The 26,392-nt window shown below is 40.0% G+C and overlaps 1 protein-coding gene across 1 annotated transcript in view; it reads left to right on the top strand.

Annotated features, from left to right (window-relative positions):
* LOC125447171 (CD276 antigen-like) overlaps positions 1-26,392 on the top strand; it is a 57,694-nt gene that overhangs the window by 29,752 nt on the left and 1,550 nt on the right. The window contains exons 4-9 of the mRNA XM_048521363.2: positions 7,613-7,671; positions 9,195-9,536; positions 10,855-11,148; positions 12,854-13,000; positions 17,949-18,011; positions 22,916-23,033. Of these exons, the coding sequence (XP_048377320.1) occupies positions 7,613-7,671; positions 9,195-9,536; positions 10,855-11,148; positions 12,854-13,000; positions 17,949-18,011; positions 22,916-23,031 (1,021 nt within the window). The 3' untranslated portion in view covers positions 23,032-23,033. The remainder of the gene's footprint in view (positions 1-7,612; positions 7,672-9,194; positions 9,537-10,854; positions 11,149-12,853; positions 13,001-17,948; positions 18,012-22,915; positions 23,034-26,392) is intronic.

Below are 26,392 nucleotides of genomic sequence, written 5' to 3'. Positions count from 1 at the left end.
CTACCACTTCCTCTGGCAGTTCATACCATAAATACACCACTTCCTTGTCTCTTGGTGACATTGAACAAGATAGGCTTTCCCAAATAGGTAAATTGTTTGATGGCTTGAAACTCATATTCTACTCCTTATGCTTGGTGAAATAACAGAATCCCTAAGTGCAGACAGAGGTTATTTAGCCTGCATTGATGTTCTGAAGAACATTCTACCCTGTCCCTGTAACCCAAATTTACTGTGGCCAATCCATCTAGCCTGCACACCTTTGGTGTGGGAGGAAACTGGAGCACCCAGTAGAAACTCATGTAGACACAAGGAGAACATGCAAACTTCACAAAGACCCGAGGCTGAAATCGAACCCAGATCCCTGCTAAACACTATGCCATTCTGGCATTGATGGTCTACATTAATTTTGTAGTTCAGTCTGATGCAGGATGTTGTTATAAGTTACAGGACTGACTGTGGGCCAGGAGAATGCAGCCATCAGCGAAATGTTCACTGATGAGATTTTCTTGTATTTTTGTGTGAGCCTGAAGATGCCTATGGTTGATAAGATCTTGCGATTGGAGATTCAGAAAGGACTGGAGAGGTTGCTGATGTGTTTGATTTCTGTAAAACTGTTTCGTCGTTGGCCAGAACCTTGGCTGGGCATCTTCACTTTTCAAGGGCTTTCCAAAGTTTACCTCTTTTCAATGTACTGTATGTCTTGGTGAGGTCAATAAATGCATCTTACAAGCCTTTGATTTACTATTAACGCTTCTCTTATATTTGTCTCAGTGCAAATACTACATGCTCTGCATGATCTGCTGGGTATTTCCAGAGCTTTTCTGTACAGTTTCCTTTGGATACCCTATATGTCTGTCAAGTGAGACCTCATGTATAAGTTAATCCTATGATTTTTGGCTTAAGAAAACCTTGTTTTACTTAGGACTCCTGTTAAAAATGGACCAGGGATCAAATATTAACAACTTCAGAGCTAAAGTATAATTTGCAGATGTCAATGATTCAATTTCATTGTAAATATATACACAAGTATACAATGAGGACAGGTCCATAAATGCTCGAAACATGTGAAAATGTAGGCCATTCAGCCCATCAATTCTGCCCTGTCAGTAAACAGATTACAGCTGATTACATACCTCTACGCCATTTCTCACTCTTTATTGATTTCTGCCTTGAACCTGTTCAATTCTTGAGCTTCCTTAGGCCCATGGGGTATGAATTCTAGATATTTACCACCATCTGAGAGAAGAAATTCCTCCCCATTCTAGTCTTAAATGGACTACCCCTGGTTTGAGAATTATCAGGCAGAAGAAGCATCCTATTTATATCTACCCTGTCATACCCTGTCAGAATTGTGTTTATTTCAATGAGATTATCTCTAATTCTTCGAAAATCTAGAGGATACAGTCCCATTTCCTCAATTCGTTTACATATGACTGCTCTGCACCCCAGAGATTAGTCTGGTGAACCATTGTTAAACTTTCACAATGACACATGTATTCCTCCTTAGATAAACTGTACAGAGTACTTTAGATGCAGTCTCATCAGGCTGTGTATAATTTCAGCAAGATATCTTTGTTCCTGTACATAATTCTCCTTTTGTTGAAGCCAGTATACTAATTGCCTATCTAACTTCTTGCTGTATCTGTCTGCAATCTTTTAGTGACTCATTACGAAAGATGCCCAGGTCGTTTTGGTCATGAACAATTTCCAACCTTTCACCACTTAAGAGAGAAATTCTGCATTTTTGTTTTTATTTCTACCAAGGTGGATAATTTCACATTTATTCACACTATATTCCACCTGCCAATGATCACCCTCCTCAGCTCACATTCCCACCTGAGTATTTCCAGAACTTTTTGGTACCATTGAGTATCCATAGATCTGTCAAGGGAAACCTCATGGATAAGTCAACCCCATGATATTTTAGCTTAAGAAAACCCTACTGGTTTTGTGTCATTGGAAAATTTGGAAATATTCCAATGGGTTCAAATTTGCAAATCATTGATATGGATTGTGAACAGGCATGTTCCAAGCACTGATCCTTTCAGTACTCCACCGGTAACGGCCTGCCACCATGAGAGTGGCCTGTTTATTCCTTCTTTCTCTTTCTGTCGATTAACAATTCTCAATCCAGAGCAGTGTATTACCCCCAATCCGATGTGGCTCAATTTTGTTTACTAACCTCCTGTTTGGGAGATATTGAAAGCTTTCTGAAAATCCAAACACACCACACCCACTGGTCCTCCCTTATCTATGCGACAAGTAATACCCTCAAACAATTCCAGAAGGCTTGTCAAATACTTTCATAAATCCATCCTTATTCTGCCCAGTTGCGTTAATTTCTAGTTATTTATTTATCGCATCCTTCATAATCGATTGGATAATAGATTTTAACACTTCCCTACCACAGATGTCAAACTAATAAGGCTGTAATTTTCAATTTCTCTGCTCTTCTTAAATAATAGAGTTAAAGTGGCTACTTTCCAGTCTGTAGCCATTCTTCCAGAGTCTACAGAACTCTGAGATATTGTCACTAATGCATCCACTATCTCTATAACTACCTCTTCCAATATTGTAGCATGTAGTGCAAATGGTCCAGGGTATTTATCAGCCTTTAATCCAATTAATCTTTTGATTATTACCTCTATATTAACACTAATTTCTTTCAGTTCCTTATTTTCACAAGGCCTTAGTTCCCTTGTATTTATGGGAAATTTTCTGTATTTTCCTCCAGGAAAATAGATGCAAAATAATTGTCTAGTATTTCTGAAAAAGGGCACATTTTGTTGACGCCTTTCATCTTGCATTCGTCAGGACATTTTGGCAGAATACAGATTCAAGGGGCAAACCAATATTTTCAGTGAATGGGAGGAGGATGCCGATTGACTGGCAAATCGACTGTGATTCTTAGAGATATTGCCATGAAGAATGCACTCAATAATGCTGCTTGATGGTTAACAGCTAGGCTTTGTTTAAATATCAAACCATGCCGGTTGATTCAGATAGTTCAGGGCATCCTGAGAAATGGACCATTGAAAGGTTGTCACCTATTTTGCTGAGTTGAAACAAGTGTGGTGTGTGTGTAGTGTGTGTGTATATGTTTTAACTGTCCATGACAAACAGGCTTCTATCTTTTAATATGTTTCTCCCAGTACATGCAAGTGTACCGCACTACGAGTCAATCCTAAATTGGTCATCCACATAATTCCTTGCAATTAATTTCTCTGCCATTTCCCTATTCCCAATTATAAATTCTCCTGCATCTCCCTATAATATCTTTGTCTTTCCTAACCTTTTTCTTTTCACACACCCAAAGAATATTTTACAGTCCACCTTATATCACTTGCTAGCTTGCATTCATATTGTCTCTTTGCAGTCTTTACCGCTTTCTTGATCATCCATTGATGGATTCTAAATTGCTCCCAATGCTCAAGGTCACAGTGACTCAGTAGTTAGCACTGCTGCTGGACAATGCCAGAAACCTGGTTTCGAATCCAAGCTCAGGCAACTGTCTGTGTGGAGTTTGCATATTCTGTATGCGGATTTCCTCTGGGTGCTCCTGTTTCAGGAGACCAAAGATGTGTAGGTTAGGCGGATTGACTGTGCTAAGTTGCCCACAATGTCCAGGGGTGTGAAGGTTGAGTGCATTGGCCATAGGAAATGTACGGATGGGGTGCATGGCTGGGATGCCCTTTGAAGAGTCAGTGCGGACTCAATGGACCACATGGCCTGATTCTACGCTGTGTAGCGAATCTGTGACTCTTACAAGCCACCTCCTTTGATCTAATACAAGCTTGAACTTCTTTTGTTCGTCATGATTAATTCATCAAGGACACTTCAAGGAACATATATTTATTCTGGACATTTGTATGTTTTCATTTTGTTATGATTTATTCAAATTATTGAAGTGATAAGGTTACAATGACAAATGTTCACATGTTGTGAGTGTAAAATTACTTACTGGTAATTATTTGAGACCAAATTTTCCACAGTTCATTACAGTTTCTTTTGGATTTTCCTGGGTGATCAAGCATCAAATGGGACAGTAGGACTTAGGAGCAGGAGTAGGCCATTCAGTCCTTTGAGTCTGCTTCACAGTTCAATTGCATGATGGCTAACTTGCTTGTGGTCTCAATTTTACCGTGCATCCATGTAAAAGTCAATCCCAAGACTTTTGAACTAAAAATATTAACTTCATACAAGTATATATGGTACATGCTAGTTGCCAAACTTTCCTCTCTGTCTAAAGTTTAAAATAAATTTTTGACTTCTATATTAAATTATGTTATGAATAAAATTCCAAAGTGTAGTGATTGTAACAAGGTCAATCAGGTGGACTTCACAGAATATGAGTTCCCTGATTGGGGCTATTAACTTGGTTCAATCAGGGAGCCCTGGCTGACAGATATAAACAGGAGTATCAGAGGTTCTAAGATAATAAAATGTGAGGCTGGATGAACACAGCAGGCCAAGCAGCATCTCAGGAGCACAAAAGCTGACGTTTCGGGCCTAGACCCTTCATCAGAGGCCCGAAACGTCAGCTTTTGTGCTCCTGAGATGCTGCTTGGCCTGCTGTGTTCATCCAGCCTCACATTTTATTATCTTGGAATCTCCAGCATCTGCAGTTCCCATTATCTCTGTATCAGAGGTTCTGTTCACTCTCGGAGAAAGCCGCATCAGTATCAATTAAGGGTGACATTGCGATGGGATACCAGCCTCTGTGGAGTTATTTCACAAAGAATCCCAAGAAAAGTATAAAGGCAGTAGGAGTACACTTAAGAGGGAAATCAGGAGGGCACAAAGGGAACATGAAATAATTTTGGCAAATAGGGTTAAGGAGAATCCAAAGGGATTCTACAAATACATTAAGGACAAAAGGGTAGCTAAGGAGAGAAAAGGGCCCTTTAAAGATCAGCAAGGCCACTTATGTGTGGATCTGCAGGAGATGGGGGAGATACTAAATGAGTATTTACTGTGGAGAGGGATATGGAAGACAGACAATGTGGTGGAATAAGTAGTGACATCTTGAAAAATGTCCATATTACAGAGGAGGAAATGCTGAACATCTTAAAATGCATCAACATGGATAAATCCCCAGGACTTGATCAGGTGCACCCTAGAACTCTGTGGGAAGCTAGGGAAGATATTGCTGTGATAGCCACAGGTGAGGTGCCGGAAGACTTGAGGTTGACTAATAACGTGCCACTATTTAAGAAAGGTGGTAAGGAAAAGCCAGGGAATTACAGACCGGTGAGTCTGACATCGCTGGTGGGCAAGTTATTGGAGGGAATCCTGAGGGACAGGATTTACATGTATTTGGAAAGGCAAGGACTAATTAGGGATAGTTAACATGGCTTTGTGTGTGAGAAATCTCATTAACTTGATTTTGCTTTTTGAAGAAGTAGTGAAGAGGATTGATGAGGGCAGAGCAGTGGATGTGACCTATATGGACTTCAGTGTGAGGTGTTTGACAAGGTTCCTCATGGTAGACTGGTTAGCAAGGCTAGATCACACAGAATACAAGGAGAACTATCTATTTGGATACAGAACTGGTTCAAAGGACAGAGGGTGGTGGTGGAGGGTTGCTTTTCAGACTGGAGATCTGTGACCAGGAGTGTGTAACAAGGATTAGTGCTAGATCCACTGCTTTTTGTCATTTATGCAATTGATTTGGATATGAACATAGGAGGTATGGTTAGTAAGTTTGCAGATAACACTAAAATTGGAGGTGTAATAGATAGTGAAGTTGGTTGCCTCACAGTACAATGGGATCTTGATCAGGTGGGCCAATGGGCCAGAAAGTGGCAGATGGAATTTAATTAAGGTAAATGTGGGGTGCTGCATTTTGGAAAGGCACATCAGGGCAGGACTTATGCACTTAATGCTAAGTTCCTGGGGAGTGTTGCTGAACAAAGAGACCTTAGAGAGCAGGTTCACAGCTCTTTGAAAGTGGACCTGCAGGTAGATAGAATAGTGAAGAAGGTGTTTGGTATGCTTGCCTTTATTGGTCAGTATATTGAGTACAGGAGTTGGGGGATCATGTTGAGGCTGTACAGGACACTGGTTTGGCCACTTTTGGAGTATTGCATGCAATTCTGGTCCCTCTCCTATATGAAGGATGTTGTGAAATTAGGAAGAGTTCCGAAAAGATTTACAAGAGTGTTGCCAGGGTTGGAGGGTTTGAAGCTGTAGGGAAAGACTGAATAGGCTGGGGCTATTTCTCCTGAGGACTGGAGGCTGAGATGTGACCTCCTACAGATCTATAAAGTCACGAGGAGTATGGATAGGATAAATAGGCAAGGTCATTTCCCTGTCATTAGGGAGTCCAAAACTGGAGGGCATAGGTTTAAGGTGAGAGGGGAAAGACATAAAAGGGACCTAAAGGGCAAATTTTTCACACAGAGCGTAGTATGTGTATGCAATGAGCTGTCAGAGGAAGTGGTGGAAGCTGGTACGACTGCAACATTTAAAAGGTGTCTGGATGAGTATATGAGTAAGTAGGATTTATAGGGATATGGGCCAAATGCAGGCAAATGGGACTAAATTTATATAGGCTATCCAGTTGGCATGGATGAGCTGGACTGAAGGGTCTGTTCCTGTACTGTATATCTCTGACTCTTTTTCTCACCACCTACTAAAGCTGTCTGGTCTTTCACAAAGAAAGAACGTGAAAGAACAACTGATAAAGACAATTGATAACTAAGACAGAAGAAATTGCTAGGACTTAGCTGCCAATCAAGTGTATGTTTGAGCATATCCTAAAAGATGTTTCTCAGGAATTTTGTGGCTTGACTGCTGCTCAGAACAAACCAACTAATTGTTGCAGTTGCACATTAAGTTAAGCTGAGCCGCGACTTCTGTTCCTTGTTAATTTTTAAACCAAATATTTTAATTTCCTTGAGATTTTTCCTGCTTTGTCAAGTAATGTAACTTCTTTGGTTGGAGCAAATCCTGTTTTATCTGTATACGTGGAGTTATAGAGTTATAAAGTCATAGAGTCATAATAGAAACAGATAATTTGGTCCAACTCATTCATCCTAAACAGACATCCCAATCTGACCGAATGTCATTTTTCAGCATTTGGCCCAATTCTCTCTAAACTATTTCTATTTGTATACCCATCAAGTGCATTTAAATGTTGTAATTGGAATGCCCCTAAATATTGTATTTGTGCTGCCTCTACTTGAATCCATTATCCTCTAATCAGAGGCAAAAGTGCTACTAACTGAGCCATGGCTGACACCTAAGCCTTTTTCAGTAGCTAATGTACCAAGTAGCGCAGTATTATGATGGCTTTGCATTTAATATCTGTGCAGTTCAGATTGTGGATACCTGTACTTTTTTTAAAGAGGTCAGTAAAAGGACTTTGAAACAATTTTTCACAAGGCATTTCTTGATCACAATACATATTAGCCTTCATTGCAAGAGAATTTCAGGTCAGTTGATGGCTGCATTTCCAATGAAGTTGCAACAGGAAAGTGCAAAAAGAAATTCAACCCTGAGATATGGTGACAAAACTATTGCATCAAATTGTCAAGAAAAATGTCACAAATACACTGTCATAAACCTTTTAATAGCTTTGGAAATAATAATTCTTTTTACTTTGTCTTAGGGCAGCCAGACTGATACCTGGGCTGTTTGAGTGTGGATTGCTCTTGTGTTGGGGAACAGGTAAATATAAATGTCCATTTCTTAGCGACAACTCAAGTACCCTTTCATGTTGCCAACATATTATTGATGCTCAATGGGCATGATTCACTTTCATCTTTCTCGATCTTCTGAAATATGAATCATCCTTGTACAGGCTGCCAGTGAACAATCTCTCCAAAGTCTCCATCAATTATGAGATGGTAGGAAATGTGCCTGGGTGCAGTTTTAATCTGAATCCATTTCTTCTCTCTGTTTTCTTAAGGCTAAAGGGACTCCCTACTCTCTCATCCTGCATTTTCCATGGTTCATCTACCCAGCCTATACATCCCTGGACACTTTGGACAATTTAGCATGGCCAATCCACCCCAACCTGCACACTCTTGGACTGTGGGAGGAAATTGGAACACCTGGAGGAAACCCATACTGATACAGGGAGAAGGTGCAAACTCCACACAGACAGTCACCCAAGGGTGGAATTAAACCCAGGTTCCTAGAGCTGTGAGGCAGTAGTGCTAACCACTGAGCTATCGTGCTGTCTCACAGATGCAATTATATTAAAGAAGGATAGGAAGATTGTAGCCAGTGCTCCTCATAGAACATAGAACATAGAACAGTACAGCACAGAACAGGCCCTTCAGCCCACAATGTTGTGCCGACCATTGATCCTCATGGATGCACCCTCAAATTTCTGTGACCATATACATGTCCAGCAGTCTCTTAAATGACCCCAATGACCTTGCTTCCACAACTGCTGCTGGCAACGCATTCCATGCTCTCACAACTCTCTGCGTAAAGAACCTGCCTCTGACATCCCCTCTATACTTTCCACCAACCAGCTTAAAACTATGACCCCTCGTGCTAGCCATTTCTGCCCTGGGAAATAGTCTCTGGCTATCGACTCTATCTATGCCTCTCATTATCTTGTATACCTCAATTAGGTCCCCTCTCCTCCTCCTTTTCTCCAATGAAAAGAGACCGAGCTCAGTCAACCTCTCTTCATAAGATAAGCCCTCCAGTCCAGGCAGCATCCTCATTTCTCTTTCCTTCCCTAAGGACCCTCTGCATTCTGCCTGATCCTGGTGACTTTTGGTCTAAATATAGGGTGGCACGGTGGCTCTGTGGTTAGCACTGCAGTCTCACAGCGCCAGGGACCCAGGTTCAATTCCAGCCTTGGGTGACTGTCTGTGTGGAGTTTGCACATTCTCCCCGTGCCTGCGTGGGTTTCCTCTGGGTGCTCCGGTTTCCGCCTACAATCCAAAGGTGTGCAGGCTCGGTGGATCGGCCATGCTAAATTGCCCATAGTGTTCAGGGGTGTGTGGGTTATGGGGGCATGGGCCTGGGTGGGATGCTTCAAGGGGTGGTGTGGACTTGTTGGGCCGAAGGGCCTGTTTCCACACTGTAGGTACTCTAATCTAATATATAATCATCCTTTCTAGTACCTCCCACTTATCAGCCTGTAATGTTCTCCTCATTGTTTATTACTTTTCCAGTTTTCATCACCTGTACAACAGCATTTTCATGTATTCTTAATTTTTATTTTCCAGTTTCCTTGTCTACCCTCACGGTCTCAGGAATTGTTGGGGAAAGTGCTCTTCTGCCCTGTGTGGATAGCTCTACAAAAATTCATGCTATTGATGAGATACGTGTGTACTGGCAGATGGCTGACCAGTTAGTCCATGCCTTCCACTCAGGCAAAGAACAAGATAACCAGGACTACAGCAATAGAACCAAACTTTTTACCAAAGAGTTCAAACAAGGCAACTTCTCTCTTCTCCTGTCTGACCTCCGAGTGAGTGATGAATCTGAATACACCTGCGTAGTTCAGATGGAACAGCAGACAGGGTATGACGTGGTTCTATCTGCATCAGTCAGTTTGCAAATAGCAGGTAAAGCTTTCTCTTTTTTTGTTTAGCTGTGATTTAAGTGTAGAAGAGTTAAATGTCTATTGAGATTTTCTTTGTTTTATATGAGTGAATTTCCTTAATAACTGTGCTTAATGTGCACTATGTTCTATTTAATAGTTGCATCAATCTCTTTGCCTTAATAGCTCAGCTGTTTTTTTGCACAGCACGCTTTGGTATTGGAAGTAGGTAGTGCAACACAGAACAGCAAATTGGAGTACTGGCCCATGATGTGCTTGGTCAGAGTAGAAGTCAGTAATACTCAACAATTGTTTCCTTTAATTTTCGTTCTGGGAAAATACACTTCCTGTGTACCTTGTGTTCAAGATATTACAGTGGAATTAAACCCACCACTTTATGACTCAGAGATGAAAGCATTACCACAGGCAACACTAAAAAGACATATGACCTAATTTACAATTTATTCTATTAGCGTTAAGCTGTCAGGTAGTAAACAGCAGTATACCGGTCATATTACTGGCCTCTTAAGACCACATTTAACTGAATTTGAATTTAGTTGATTAAATTAGTCTGAAATTAAATTAAATGGTTAGGCTCGTTAATGGTGACCATGAAACTGCTGGATTCTTATTAAAACCCCATCAGGTTCACAAATACCTTTCAGAGAAGGAATTTTCCATTCTTACCTAGTCTGGGCTGTATGTGACTCATGACCCACATCAATGTGGTTAACTCTTGGTCATACAGTCATACAGCACGGAAACAGACCCTTTAGTCCAAACAGTTCATGCTGAACATAATCCCAAACTGAAGGAGGGTCTAGGCCCGAAACGTCAGCCTTCCTGCTCCTCTGATGCTGCTTGGCCTGCTGTGTTCATCCAGCTCTACACCTTGTTATCTCAGATTCTCCACATCTGCAATTCCTACTATCCCTAAATATTCAAATCCCATTTTCCAGCACTTGGCTCATAGCCTGGTATGTCTTGGTATTGCAGCTGCACATCTAAATACTTTTGAAGTGTTATGAGGGTTTCTGCTTCTACCACTGTTACAGACAGTGAGTTCCAGGTTCCAACCACCCCATGGGTGAAAACTCCTTTTAACCTCCTGCCTCCTACCTATAACAATGCTCCCTGATGTCCCTGGTGAAGTTACAAAGCATGGCTATTCATTCCAGAACTGCTGATAAGGATGCTCAACATGTTCATCTCAGCTGTGGAAGAGCTTTCTATGTTGTTCATTGGAAGAGACATAGGAATGCCTCAATTAAGGTTTAAAACTGTTTCTTGAATCCTGTAACTAACCTCTGTGCATTACTTTCCTTCTTGGTTGATGATTATAGCTGACTATACAGATCCGGTGTTGACTGCAGAATCCGAGCAGGATCATGGATCGTTTGTGAAGCTAAATTGTTCCTCATGGGGTGGGTATCCAGAACCACTTGTATACTGGACTAATGACATCTCAAACACCCTTCCTGAAAACAATACAGTTAAGAATGGCATTAATATTTCTCGTGAAGGACTGTACAGCATTACCTCCATCCTCTGGATCCAAGCTACATCACACTCGACATATACCTGCTCTATATACAATCCCAAGCTCCAGAAGAATAAAACTGCAACATTACATTGGAGTAAGTAAAATTAAACATTACATTCTTCCCCTTGGAGGGTGATCTGAAACATAGACTGACACCGTTTTGTGTGTCGAGTCCCTGAAAAGTTCAGATTTTGTTCCTCACCCAATGGCAAACCTGCTGTCCTGATATGTGAGGTTTGCAGTAAATTCCAATATTATTCAACTCGTCAAGACTTATTACCTAGTCCTGTGCCCATCCAATATGCATTGGAAGCTAGAATACTGGTTAGGGGCTAAAACCCTGTTTGATTTTTATCCCTCCCATGATCATAAACATTGAGGTCAATTGTAACATCATCAACTACTTTTCTGGCTGAGATCAGTTAATGTGGAACTAAACTGGAAGGTCCCAGGTGAGATCCTAGTCGATGTAACCCAGCAGTCCAGTGGGACTTTCCTGGCCTGTACAACTCAATGTAGCACCACAATGTAAATTGTCTCAACTGTTTTCTATTGTCAATAGTATTTGGAGATATCTTGACAACTTAATTATAGGTACTATTGATTTAATTAATTGCACTCCAACAGCCCAATTTCTAGAGCCAGATTTAAGATATAATTTCATTGGAGACAGTTCAGAGAAGGTTCACCCAGGATGATCCCTGGTATGGAGGGTTTGTCTTATGAGTAAAGGCTAAACAGGTTGGGACTCTATTCACTGAAATCTAGAAGAATGAGAGGTGATCTCATTGAAACATATAGGATTCTTAAGACTCTTCACAGGATAAATGTTTAGAGATAGCAGGAACTGCCGATGCTGGAGAATCTGAGATAACAAGGTGTAGAGCTGGAGGAACACAGCAGGCCAAGCAGCATCAGAGGAGCAGGAAAGCTGACATTTCAGGCCTAGACCCTTCTTCAGATGATTTTCCTGTGACGAGAGAGCCTCGGACCGTAGGGCATAGTCTCTAAATATAAGGGCACTAACTTAAGAGTGAGATGAGTTGGAACTCCTTCTGTCAGAGGGCTGTGAGTCTTTGAGAGTGCTGTGGAGACAGAGTACTTGTGTTTATATAAGGCTGAGATAGATTCTTGATCAGTCAGGGAATCAAGGGTTTTGGGGAAAAGACAGGAAAGTGGATATGAGTTATGCTGATTCAGCCATGAGCCTATTGAATGGCAGAGCAGGCTTGAAGGTCGGAACAGCTTGTTCCTACTTCTTTTGATCTAATTCACTGTACAAAGATACAGGAGTGGACCATTTAGCACTTGAAGCTGCTCTATTGCTGCTTATTGGGAACATGACTGTTTAGATAGGATGGTGAAAGGTTATTGCTGTGGTCCATTTAACTCTCAGTGGCCTTGATACTGCAAATTACTGGGAATAGGTGATGGGGCACCTGGTGCCTTTAAACAGATCAGGCATTTGTGTATCGCCTTAACCACATGGGGGCTGAAATATTGCCAACAGAACAATGCAACATAAATGTGTCCTTCGTTTGAAGTAACAGTATAATAAATCATGGTGAATGCTCTTAGCCTCACTGTTGTTTTGACTGTAAATGCTGGCCCATTGTTTATGAGTTGTAGATAACGAACACTTCCACAATAAAAGAAATGTTGTAAGTGTAAACATTACTCTGCTACTCACTGCATGACTCATATCTCCAAACATAGCGCAGAAAAAATGGATGAGAAAATGAATTGGTTCATGTTGTTTTATGTCTATGTCTCAGTAACGTTTCTTTGTATTTGGGTAGATGTTTCTGAAGGAGACTGTGAAAAGATCAGTGTCAGTGACACACATCACAGATGGATTACGCCAGTGGTTTTAGTCACATTACTCTTTGTGGTTTTACTGGCAATTTACATTTTGCTGAAATATTTTCCCAAGACGTCACTGAAAGGTAAGTGACTTATTTCCTTCAGTTCACTGAGTTGGCACTTAGGTGGCCAAATGGGGTTCAATTCTGCATTGACTCCAATGAACTGAGTTTTTCCAGACTGATTGGGACTGAATGGCTTCCATCCTGCATCTTATAATTATCTTTGGTGAACTGTGTCAAATGGAATGTGCCCAGCAACCGTGTACCTGTAGAAGCACAAAACATTTAAATTCTGAAAGTATGTGAGGCGGGTATGGGAATGATATAGTGGAGGTTGCTTTCTGGGATTGGTTTATGGCAGATTTGTGGCTAGAGAAGAGGTTGAATTGTGATACGCCTAATCCACATTTGGTGTAAGCTGGATTTTAATATTGTGGACAAAATGAAGAGCAATGTCTCATCTCTTTTAACATTGCTATCCTCATTGTATGGAAGTGTTCCCTTCTACCTCCTGCCTCACCAGAGGAGTCTTGCCCATGGGATTTTTTTCAAATCATGTTGGTACTTGGTTAGCTGCATTGCAGGAGGCCATTTGGCTCAATGTATCTGTACGGCCTCTGAAGGAGTAATTCACTTTGTGCCCCTCCCCCATCCATTTTCCCTGTAGATGTGCACATTTTGTTTTTCCACATAATTATCTAATTCCAATGAGAGAGCCTTGATTAAATCTGCAATTTTGAGGCAGTGCACTCTTGATCCTCATCACTTGCTGCATGAAAATGTGTCTCCGCATGATTCCATTGCTTCTCTTGCAATGAGCTCAAACCCATGTCCCCTAGTTCTCAATCTTTCTACCAACGGGTAGTTTCTCTGACCCGACTGCTTACAACTTTGAAAGCATCTATTAAATCTCCTCTCAACCTTCTCTTTTCCAGTCAGAATAGCCCAATCTCTCCACTCTGTCTACACGACAGAAGTTCCTCAAACCTGGAATCATTTTTCACAGCCTCTCCAATGCGTTCACATCCTTCCTAAAGCATGGTTCACAGAATTGGATGCAATATTCAAGTTGAAGCCAGACTCGTGTTTAAACAGGTTTAACTGTCTAGCTTTTATACTTAGTGACTCTGTTGATAAACCCCAGGATGCTGTATGCTTTATTATAAACATACTGATTAGGAGCAGGAGTGGGCTAGTCTGATGGTATTCTCAACTCTACTTTCATGTCTATCCCCAATGACCTTTGTTTCCTTGTCTATTAGGAAGCCATCTCTATACAAGCATTTGGTGACACAGCAATTGTGGCTCTCTTGGGAAGAAAATTCCATGGAAGAATGACTGAGCAGGAAAAAGAAGTCTATTTATTTCTATCTTAAGAGAGAGACCCCTTTTCTTAAAAATCTGTGTTTCCTAGTTTCATCCCCATCCACCCTGTCAAGTCCCCTCTGCACCTGATACATTTGAACGATATCATCTCTCATTCATCTGTCTAATAATGAAATAAAAGTAAATTTAACACATTACCTTGAAAAAATGTCAAGATGACTTGATGGGGGAGGAGGTTGTACTGTACCTCTCACAGAAAGCACTTCATGACAAAGCCTGCGAAATGATCACATGATGCTGGCGCAGAGACTCTTTCAGCGCTAACATTGTACGAATTCACAACAAAGCCCATGAAACGATCATGTGATGTCGATATTTACTCTTCCGTGCACTGATGGAAATGTGTTGTAGCCAACACAAATTTGCATTTTAGAAATAGCATTCCCCTATTCGTCAATCACATTTAAGCCAATTTGTGTTGATGGAATACACGTTACAGCAGAACTGACTTCAATCGCAAATTGGTTTTAATGTGATTGAAGAATTATAGAATACTAGTTGTAGAATGCGAACTTTTCCTACCTGTATTGGCTATAACACGATCCTGTTCCAATCACCTTAAATATCGCGGTTATTGTGCAATTTTCTTATAATGTCAGATCACATGAAAATGAAACTATCATGTAATATCAGAACCAGCTGGGTACTCCAGATGCTGTCTCACTAACGGTGTCTATATTGTACTCAATGGTATATTCAATTCTCCTTACAACAAGATTCCATTTACCTTCTCCATTCATTGCTGTACCTGCCTGGTAACTTCTTGTCCTGACAGATGAATCACATCTTTCCGTCCTACTGATTGCTGCACTCTCTATTTAAACATTATAATGCTTTTCTAATTTTTCATTCCAAAGTGGACAACTTCACATATCCTCATTTTACACTCAATCTGACAAATTTTAGAGCTGTCACTTAACCTATTCATATTCCATTCTGGAATCCTTATGCTTTTTTCACAACTCACTCCCGCACAAGCAAATTTAGCATGAAACATTTGGTCTCTTGATCAAAATAATTGTTGTAGAATGTAAATAGCTGAGGTTCTAGCACTGATTCCTGTGACAGTCCACTAGTTACAGTTTGCCAACCAGAAGATTATCCATTTATCCCAACTCTGCTTCTTGCTAACCAATTAATCCTTTATCTGTGCAAGCATGTTACCATGTACACCATGAGCTCTTACATTGCGTAGTAACATTTGATATGGTACCCTATCAAATGCCTTTTGGATTCAAATACACTACATCTGCCAAATTCCTTTTATCCATAATGCTTGTTACTTTCTCAAAGAACCACTAGTAAATTAGGTAAATATCATTTCACTTTCATGAAGCTAAGTTGACTCTGCCTGACTGCATTAAGGTATTCCAAAACAGCTTCTATAGCCTACTTAATAATGGATTCTGGCAGTTAGTTCTCTGGGTATGTCCTGTCCCATCAGGAGGGCAGCTCCACCAAAGGGAAGGAAGAGCTCTGAGAATCCTGAACATTGACTCAGGGCCAAATGAAATCTCATGGCATCAGGTCAAACATAGGGAAGGAAACATCCTGCTGCTTACCATCCACCCGTCTTCATATCCTTTTAAGAGCCTTGATTTAAGTTCAACACTCTAGTTTCAGATCAACATTTCTCAGCCTTGAATGAAATGTGAAATTCTATTGTGTTACGATTACTCTTAACAAAAAGATCTTTTATTAAGTAATTATCGAATAACTCTGCCTCATTAGGTCTAAAGTAGCCTTTTCAGTGGTTGCTTCTCAACTATTAATCTAAGATATGTTTGGAATACATTATTTTATCCCAAGCTATCTTTGCCAGTTTGATTCATCCAATCTGTAAGACGACTGAAGTAGCTGTCGATAATTGCAGTTCTTTTCTTAAAAGTTCCCTTTACTTCTTAATTCGTATACTGTTCAACAGTGTTTCTGCTGTCAGAGATTAGATTAAATTAAATTTCATCAATATGTCTGCCCTCTATTGAAGACTTCTATTTTTCTCCTCATGGTTGACAATAATTTCAAGTTAGGCATCATTTGCCACAAAACAAACTGTACAACAAGGCCTGGAAAATTAATATATATCAGTGGAGGCAATGGCCTAGTGTTATAATTGCTAGACTGTTAACCCAGAGAACTAGATAATGTTCTGAGGACCTGAGTTCAAATCCTGCCCTGACAGATGGTGGAATTTGAAGTCAATAAATATCTGGAATTAAGAATCTAATGATGACCATGTGTTGATTGTGGGAAAAACACCATCTAATTCACTAATGTCCTTTAGGAAAGGAAACTGTTATCTTTACCTGGTCTGGCATACATGTGACTCCAGATCCATAGCATGTGGTTGACTCTTAACTACCCACTGGGTAATTAGGGATTGGTAATAAATACTGCCCTTGCCAGTGACACACTCATCCTGTGAATTAATAAAGGGGAAAAAAAAGGAAAATTCCAACCTCTGGGGCAATCCATTATAAAGCTTTTTTTTGGCCTGCATAACAGCAGTTTACTGCTACTCTCTGTTTCTTGTCATTCAACCAGTTTCGTATCCAAGTTGCAATTATACCTTTGATTCCATGAACCCTAACTTTGCTGACAGGTCTGTCGTGTGGTACTGCTTTAAATACTTTTTTTCAATAATTTCAGATGACATGAAACTGTCTGTATATCCGTGATCATAAATGTAAATTGATGAATGTAAATCAAAAAGTGTAGTACTGATCCCTGCAGAACACTATTGTGCACATCCAAAGTACACTCAGCCTTTTGTTCCATATCCTATTTTGTATTCATGTCCCCACTGCCCATTTTAATTCCAAGGATTTAAGGAGATACTTAGAAGGAAACTAATTCCAGTGACTCAAGAGTTGTAACTTGTATACACAGATTTTAAATAATTAACAAAACAACATAAAGATTTTGTTTTAGATACAGTAAGTTTCCTGGGACCTGGTTCTGCCTGAAAGGATGCTGGAACCAGACTGATAGTAACTTTCATAAGCAAATTTGATAAATACTTGACAAAAATTACTTTGTAGGACCGTTTGGAAATAGCAGGGGAATGGAACTATTGAATAACTGTGCCAAACAGCCACCCCAAGAGTTAATGAGCTGAATGTCCTCCTTCATTGTTGGGACAGTATTGTAAGCAATGACGCAGACTATTTGGACTGAATATCTATTTCTGTACATTCGGTGTTAGACTATGAGTGTGCCAACATCCTTTCAATTTCAATGGTTCTCCAAAATGTCAAGATTGTGAGCGAAGAAGTGCTCCTGGAAAAGATTGGTCAAACAGCCGAAGTATTATCTTGGTGGGATTAAGTCAAATTGATTCATTACCTTTGAGGCTTCAGTTTTCTTCTGGCTGGTGGCGTTTAGAAACCAGGCTCTTGCCTCAGATTTTCACAGGAGCAGCTTGGTCATTCAGAAAGGAGACATATTGAAAAACAGAGAGGAAGACTTGAAAGTTATCTGTTCTGTCTTCTGAAAATCGCAGCCTTGGGTATTTGCAGGGTCCAGTTATGCTCCTAGGAAATTCAGCTGAATGGGGTTGGGGAATGGGGAACATTGCTTTTCCTGTAACTGAAACCTCGTTCAAATGTCATCTGCAAGATAAAATAAATTGTACTTTTTTCAGGACGTGGTTTGGCTGCAGGAGAGTGTGAGCTAGCTACGCTAAATGTTGTCAATCCTATATTAAGTAAGTGTTCCCATTTTGCAGTGATTCTCATGTTGACAATATTCTTTTTAAAATTAAAATATTGATTTACAAACACTTTTTAGCACTGCAGTGGGGTACGAACTAAATATCTCCCTGAAAATCTCATTTGAGGGGAATGGTCCAGTGAGCATTGACACAATATAGAGTGATGCTGAGTCATGTAGATCAATAAGGTCCCACCCTGGGTCTCAAGCTCATCTAATTTTTGCCTGGGTGATATTAGTTGTGCGACAATTAATCTCAACATCTCTGATTCCATATCCATTCTGCCCAAAGCTCTGGCTCATTATTGGCTGGTGCTTCAACCTGAGCTGGTTTCCCATTGCCTTGGCTGAGGAGGCAAGTCTGAAGTCAGCCTCTCGCTAGCCGTTTAACCAACTAAGACAAATACAACTGGTCTGTGCATCTGGGATTAAAGAATACAACAATGTTCTCTCCCTGCTTATTATTAACTGAGTTTAACCACATTGAGAAATATTAATGATCCATCCTGAACATTTTGAACCTGTACAAACTGGACTGTGTCCTTTCCATACATTACATGTCAGGACTGCATTGCCAATCTTCTCATTTCTATATTGTCTGGGAGGAGTTAGTACTTGTAACTTCATAATCTGTCCTTTAGAGAACAATGTGCATAAAACCCTGCTAATCTATGACATAAGCACTCCTTTGATAGCGATAACCATCTATGAGACCAGGTGATAAGGGAGTTAATGACAACAATTTAAAGTGTTATATAAAGAGTCATAGAGTCATACAGCACGGAAACAGACCCTTTGGTCCAAACAGTCCATGCTAACCATATTCCCAAACTGAACTAGTCCCACCTGCTCCTGGACCATATTACTCCAAACCTTTCCTATTCATGTATTTATCCAAATATCTTTTAAACATTGTAATTGTGTTCACATCCACTAGTTCCTCAGGAATTTCATTCCACAGTGAACCATCCACTGTGTAGACGATTTTCCCCTTGTGTATTTTTTAAATCTCTCTCCTCTCACCTTAAAAATGCTCCTTTCAGTCTTGAAATCACCCATTCTAGGGAAAAAGACACCTACCATTAACCCTATCTATACCTCTCATGGTTGTATAAACTTTTATACTGTCATATTGTGCCTGTTTCAATTCAACAAACTGAGAGACAGCCATTCTCTTCTTCATTTCTCTGGGCATTGCTTCAATTAAGTAAAGTTTTAAGAAACTGAGTTAGGGATGATATTTTTATGAAATTAAGTCTCCAATGAAAGGTATTGGGAGACAGGTTGATCCTTTGTGTTGATATTTGTGTTAATATCTTTCTAAATGTTATATATATAGCTTGGTTTGCTTGTTACAACATAGGACATAGAACATTACAGCGCAGTACAGGCCCTTCGGCCCTCGATGTTACACCAACCTGTGAAACCAATCTGAAGCCCATCTAACCTACACTATTCCATTATCATCCATATGTTTATGCAATGACCATTTAAATGCCCTAAAAGTTGGCGAGTGTACTACAGTTGCAGGTAGGGCATTCCACACCCTTACTACTCTCTGAGTAAAGAAACTACCTCTGACGTCTGTCCTATATCTATCACACCTCAATTTAAAGCTATGTCCCCTCATGCTAGCCACCACCATCTGAGGAAAAAGGCTCTCACTTTCCACCCTATCTAATCCTCTCATCATCTTGTATGTCTCTATTAAGTCACGTCTTAACCTTCTCTCTAACCAAAACAGCTTCAAATCTCTCCATACCGGTCAACATCCTGGTAAATCTCCTCTGCACCCTTTCCAATGCTTCCACATCCTTCCTATAATGCGGCAACCAGAACTGTACGCAATACTCCAAGTGCAGCCGCACCAGAGATTTGTACAGATGCAACATGACCTCATGGCTCCAAAACTCAATCCCTCTACCAATAAAACCTAACACACTTTATGTCTTCTCGATAATCCTATCAACCTGGGTGGCAACTTTCAGTGACCTATGCACATAGACACCAAGATCTCGCTGCTCATCCACACTACCAAGAATCTTACCATTAGCACAGTACTCTGTATTCCTGTTACTCCTTCCAAAGTGAATCACCTCACACTTTTCCACATTAAACTCCATTTGCCACTTCTCAGCCCATTTTTGCAGCTTATCTATGTCCCTCTGTAACCTGCAGCATCCTTCCGCACTATCCACAACTCCACCAACTTTAGTATCATCCGCAAATTTACTAACCCATCCTTCTAAGCCCTCGTCCAGTCATTTATAAAAATGACAAACAGCAGTGGCCCCAAAACAGATCCTTGCAGTACACCACTAGTAACTGAACTCCAGGATGAACATTTCCCATCAACCACCACCCTCTGCCTTCTTACAGCTAGCCAATTTCTGACCCAAACCGCTAAATCACCCACAATCCCATGCCTCCATATTTCCTGCAATAGCCTCCCGTGGAGAACCTTATCAAGTGCTTTACTGAAATCCATATATGCTACATCAACTGCTTTACCTTCATCTACCTGTTTGGTCACCTTCTCAAAGAACTCAATAAGGTTTGTAAGGCACAACCTACCCTTCACAACACCATGTTGACTATCCTCAAACAAATTATTCCTTTCTAGATTATTATAAATCCTATCTCTAACAAACTTATATTCAATTGTTAAAGAACATCTGCAGCCTCATATATTCCAATGATTAACCACTTTTAAAAACTTAAATATGTATTCCATCAAGCTACCTTTCATTCTGAAATCGGATTGGAATGCTGTTGGATCCAACCGATTCAAATATGGTGAAGATATTGACTCAAACATTTGAATCTGGAGTTCCTGGCAAGTGGCTTGAACCCTGTACCTTATGGAATTTGTTGGGCATGCTCCTACAAACCTGTAAGCTCATTCTGATACATTTCCAGGTTGGATTTAAGACTATGGATTGTTTCTCTTTTCAGTGTGGGATCATATTTCTTTAAGAACTTTGGGGAAGAAGGTATGTTTAATCTTCAATACCTGAATCAGGAAGTCACCCCAGCAACAACTTGTTTTTACAAAGTGGGTTTAATAAACAAAAAAAAATCCTTCACATTGGAGTAGGAGAATTAATGGAGGAGTGATGGAAACTGAGGTTCCAAATAAATGGGTTTTGATATGATTTTTAAAAATAGGGAGAGGAGTAATGTGATGCAGAGGTTTAAGGACAAAGTTCCAATAAGCCAGATAAAGGGTGTTGAAAGTTCTGCTGCCAGTGATGAACCAGATAGAGAAGGATGTACAGGAAGCAGATAGCATGATGTGAAGGTAGGGCTGGAGAAGAACCCGAAACTTTAACTCTGTTTTTTCCTTCACAGATGCTGCCAGATCTGCTGAGCTTTTCCAGCAACTTTGCTTTTTGTTGTGAAGTTAGAATTGGGGTGATCACAGGAGGGAGCTGTGGACAGGGTATGAATGTCAGAGAATTCAGAGCAGGGCAGTTATTGAAGATCAGTGAGGACAAAGGTTATGTGCAGAGGAGTAGAGGCAGCAAGGTGGCAGAAGCTGGGGAATAGATATGGATGAGTCCAGTCCAAAAAGAGTGGCCAACATGCACGTGTAAGCAAACATTACGATTCTTATATCCTTCTTCTCTTATTATTGATATAATCCCTGCTGATATCAGATCCCAGACAAAATCCATGCTTGATAGAATATAAATTTAATTTTTGCAGTTGGTTACCATGGCACCATCTTGGTAAAATCTTTTGCAGGTATTCAATCCCAGAGAAATAGCTCTGCTGTCTAACCCTTTCATTTCTTACTGAGCTGTCTCTTTTTCCATCCTGTACTGTTGGAATTGTTTTAAGACTATTTTCTAGCTCTTATGGCCCAGAACCCTTTTCAGTTCTGATGTTATGAAAATGTCTGTACAAACTCTCATGGCTAGGAGACTTCATAAACTAAAATCCTTGTGCTGTTGGAAAACTGCTCTGGACCTGATTGTTGTGCCTGCATGAAACTGTAACCTAATTCTTCTGAATTTGATTCAGATTAAAACATCAACCTCTCCTGATTTTGTTTCCTGACTATCATAAACTCGGTAGTATAACCGCATCATCAATTAACAACACAGGTATCTGACTAAACAACCTGCATTCTTGGAAAACATGCATTTCAGTTACTTTTCTGAATCACTTCATAACCACTTTTAAAAAAGTTACCTTTGTAGACTGTGTCCAAAACCCATTGCCTCTGTTTTAAAAAGTCGGACCATGAATACTGGAGCAGAAGTAAGCCATTCAGCCCATGAAGTCTGCCCTGCCATTCAGTGAGTTTGTGACTAGTCTGATTATCCTCTACTCCACTTTCTTGCTTTGGAGTCATGGACACAGCTCAGTCCATCACATAAATTAGCCTTTCCATCCATTGACTCCATCTACACTTCCTGCTGTCTCAGGAAAGCAACCAACATAATCAAAGACCCTCCCCACTACAGTTATACTCTCTTCCACCCTCTTCCATCAGAACAGAAGTTAAAGTTTAAATATGTGTGTGAACAGATTCAAAAGCAACTTCTTCTCCACTGTTATAAGACTTTTGAACAAACCTCTCAAATGTTAATTTTGATTTCTCTCTCTGCACCTTCTCTGTGGCTGTAACACTGTATTCTGCATTCTGTCCTGCTCCCTTGATGCATTTTGTATGGGACGATCTGCCTGTAGATCACGCAAAACAATGCTTTTCACTGTATCTTGATACGTGACAAAAATAAATCAAACTCAAACTCGTGGTAAAAAATTGTCTCCAAATTCTCAAATGATGATTTTAATGCCGTTATCACATTTTTCTGAATATTTTGATGTCTGTAGCTGGATTATTAGTGTGATCTGGGATTGGTATGTGCTTCTGTTGATTTTCTTTAGAGAAAAGAAGCCACATTCAGGATGGCCAAGATCATATCGAAACTGAACTGTTTACCAAAGAATTAGAAGACCATAAAGGAGAGAGACTGAAGTGTGAATTACTCTGTTGTCAATGAATGTAACTGCTATAATATGTTCTTTTCACGTCTTTGGATTATTTTGTATATGTTTCATTTGATTGCTTATAGTGATCATATTGTCAATAGTGACTCAGAAATGGTGATAAATGCTCTGAAGTCCGTGCCTGTGAATGATACTTTGCTATCAATTGTGCAACACTTTATTTTCCTTCTTCACCTCTTTGAAGCTGAAATTTTGAGCAGGTTGCACAAACACCAGATTGAAGTATTTTACAATCAGTAAGAGGCTTGGAACTACAGGGCAGAAAGATGCACTGACTCCACATACAGAAATTGCTAAACATGAGCTGACAATTATGATCATAAATTAACAAGGTGTTGAAATGAGCCTATAGCTGAAGAGGGCTTGAATACAGATGGATCGATGTCATGTTGCTGACATAGTTAGACTCCATTTTTTCCCTTTATTCCTTGTTAGGATGTGAGCATCGCTGACAAGTACAGCACTTGCTGCTGTCCCCAGTTGCGCTAGAAATGAATGGCTTGCTGGGTCACTTCAGTGGGCAATTAAGAGTCGACCACGTTACTGTGGATCTGGAGTCACATGTAGGTGTCCATTCTTAGCTGGAATGGCAAATTCTCCTCCCTAAAGGTGAACTAATGGATTTTTAAAACAATTGATGATGCCGTGATTAGTGCACTACTCTAATCTCAGTAATGGGAACCATTAAATGTGTTCAGTTTTGGGCACTGTGCCTCAGGAAACCTGGCTTTGAAGGGCTGCAATGGTATTTACCATGATGACACTAGGGAGAATAGGGTTAAGCATTGAAAACAGACTGCCCAGACTAAGAATGTACTTCTTTGATCAAACTGTGATGATCACATGATGAATTAAATTAACAGGATTGCAAGAAAGGTAATTTCCTGTGGGGAGGGATGGGGGCTGGGAGGTGGAGTCTAGGACATGGGTGTTTACTCTTAAAAACTAGACCTAGACTGTTAGAATTAATCTGGGGAAATACTTCTTCATACAAAAATATAGTGGAAATCTAGAACTCTCCCCCTGCAACAAGCTATTGAGGCTGGAAAGCTGCTTGAAAAATTTCAATATGAAGATGTGTTGTCTGAAATATTAATTGAGAATATAATTGACTGAACACATATCTATATCTTGGATTTTTTTGTAAATAATCCTTTGCAGGACAAAGGAGGGAAAATAGTGTATTTGGAAGGGACACAAGCTCCTTGATTGGAATGTTTGAGTCTAATAATTTCAGAGCAAGTTTACACAATTGAGTTCATTGATGATATAATCTATTGAATTTGAACACAGACAATTAGAGGGATATCTTGTCTGGAGCAATAGCCGTTGCTCTCTCTGTCTTTTTCACAATCTCAGAAACCTCTTGCTACAAAGTTTGTGAGCTGAAAAACCAACTGGAAGGCCTTATCGCTACAAGTAGAGAGTTTCTCAAGAGAAAGGTCTTCAATGCCACAACACAAGTGTTCTTAAAGGAGAACCTAGTGTCGGGGCAGAATGACTAAATGAATTACTCGACATCTAAAGAGGTTATTGTTTTACACTGGAAGGGAGAGTGCCTCTGGCAGTGCAGGGTCTTCTCCACTGAACAAAGGGAAACTTACACTTTTTATATTTTTATTTTTAACCTGCCTTTGGCTGTTACAAACCAATCACATTATTAATTGATATATACATATCCAATCAGGTTAATCATGTAACTGTGGGATTAGTCCATGATAGCTTTGGGTCATCTCATGATGTTTACCAGACTTCCTTATCATTTATCCATGGGCCTTCACAATACATCTTACTCAACCACATTCCAGGTGTTAGCTCCTGGGTTGGTGATTCAGTACTCCCCTGCTAATTGCAAGAGCTTCTCCTGTCTGCCTTAGACTGAGAGTCCATGGGAATGCAGTTAAATCCTTTAATGCCTGTATACTTAAAACTCCATTTTTTATATAACCTGTGGCTGAGATTACTTAGGGGATCTTGACTGATGTGGGTCAGATCCTACCCTTCTATTCCATGATCAGTACCATACTTTCGTCCAGCCTAGTATGGAGGCTTCTATCAGTATTCCTCAAGCATGTTCGTTATCAAACTGTCTGTATACAAGCAGCAGTTACATTTTTAATTCTTATTCAACAGGACTCCTTTGTGTGCATTTCACAAGACCGTTTGTTTACTGTCTTAAACTTGTTACATTCGATATACTCCTTCTATGAAGGCTACAATTGTTCTAGCTTGTAGTTGAACTTTGAACAGACTATGGAGGCTGATGTTTCAGCTAAATGTTTCAACCCCATTTAACTATTTCCTGAGCCATTTTGTGTCAACTCACCCACTTTCAATTACTTTGTGCTGATTCAGCCATGGGCAGCCCTAACACCTGAAATCTACCACTGCTGTCTCCAGATAAAAAAATTCAGCCATACCCAATCCCGGAAGAAATCTCACTGCCAACGGCTTATGGGCAAAGTGACTTCGCCCACAGCCAATAATTGGACAATCTGTTTTGTTTTGTGAATGTAACTGGATTTGACCAAATTAATTTTAAGATAATACGCAGCAGATATTTTAGATTTTTAAGATCTCAGACTTAGAGGTTGTGTGCTAGATTTTAAGGATACGTTTTTGCAGATAAAATTGTTTTGCCTTTGTATCTTTCCTTGATTAGGTTTTGATTTCAATAACCCGATCCTGTATTTGTTTTTTTAAGGAACTTGGCTGATTTGTTTCTGACTCGGAATTGTTTACATACTGTTTTAAGTATAATTGGCCATATTACCTTTCTTCTTAAAACTTGTTGTGACTAGCATAGGAGTAGGTGAAGGACAGGGATTGGTTCATCCATCCTAACTCATTTGTAGCAATTTCAAAATTGTGACTGATAGATTGGGTAAGTTTAAGGGTGACAGGATCAAGGCAGTTAAACAGAGTATGAAACAAATCAGCCATCATTTCATCAAATAGTTAAATGGGGTTGAGCAACAGTGTGACCAACAACACACAGTATCTATATAGTGGCTTTTGATGTAATAAAATGTCCCTTAAAGTTTTGTCATGGTGATGGGTTTTAAGAAGTATCTTCAATGAGGAAGGAGTTTGGAGCAGCAATGATGTATTGGGAAGGGATTTCAGAGATAACTGTAGGCAAAACTATCAATAGTGGAATTATTAAAACCAACATTGTTCAAAAGACCAGAATCAGATGGGGCACAGATATTTCAGAGGCTGGGGAATTACAGGAGATTACACAATTAGGGCCAAGGAAGAGAATTTTAAGATTGAAACATTACTCGTCTGGGAACTAAAGTACACAAGCAAATAGAGATTTAATGGGTAAACAGGACTTGGTGCAGATAAGGA

The sequence above is a fragment of the Stegostoma tigrinum genome, chromosome 38 (assembly GCF_030684315.1).
Source record: "Stegostoma tigrinum isolate sSteTig4 chromosome 38, sSteTig4.hap1, whole genome shotgun sequence".
Classification (NCBI taxonomy): Eukaryota; Metazoa; Chordata; class Chondrichthyes; order Orectolobiformes; family Stegostomatidae; genus Stegostoma; species Stegostoma tigrinum.
This window is presented reverse-complemented; position numbering and strand designations above follow the sequence as displayed.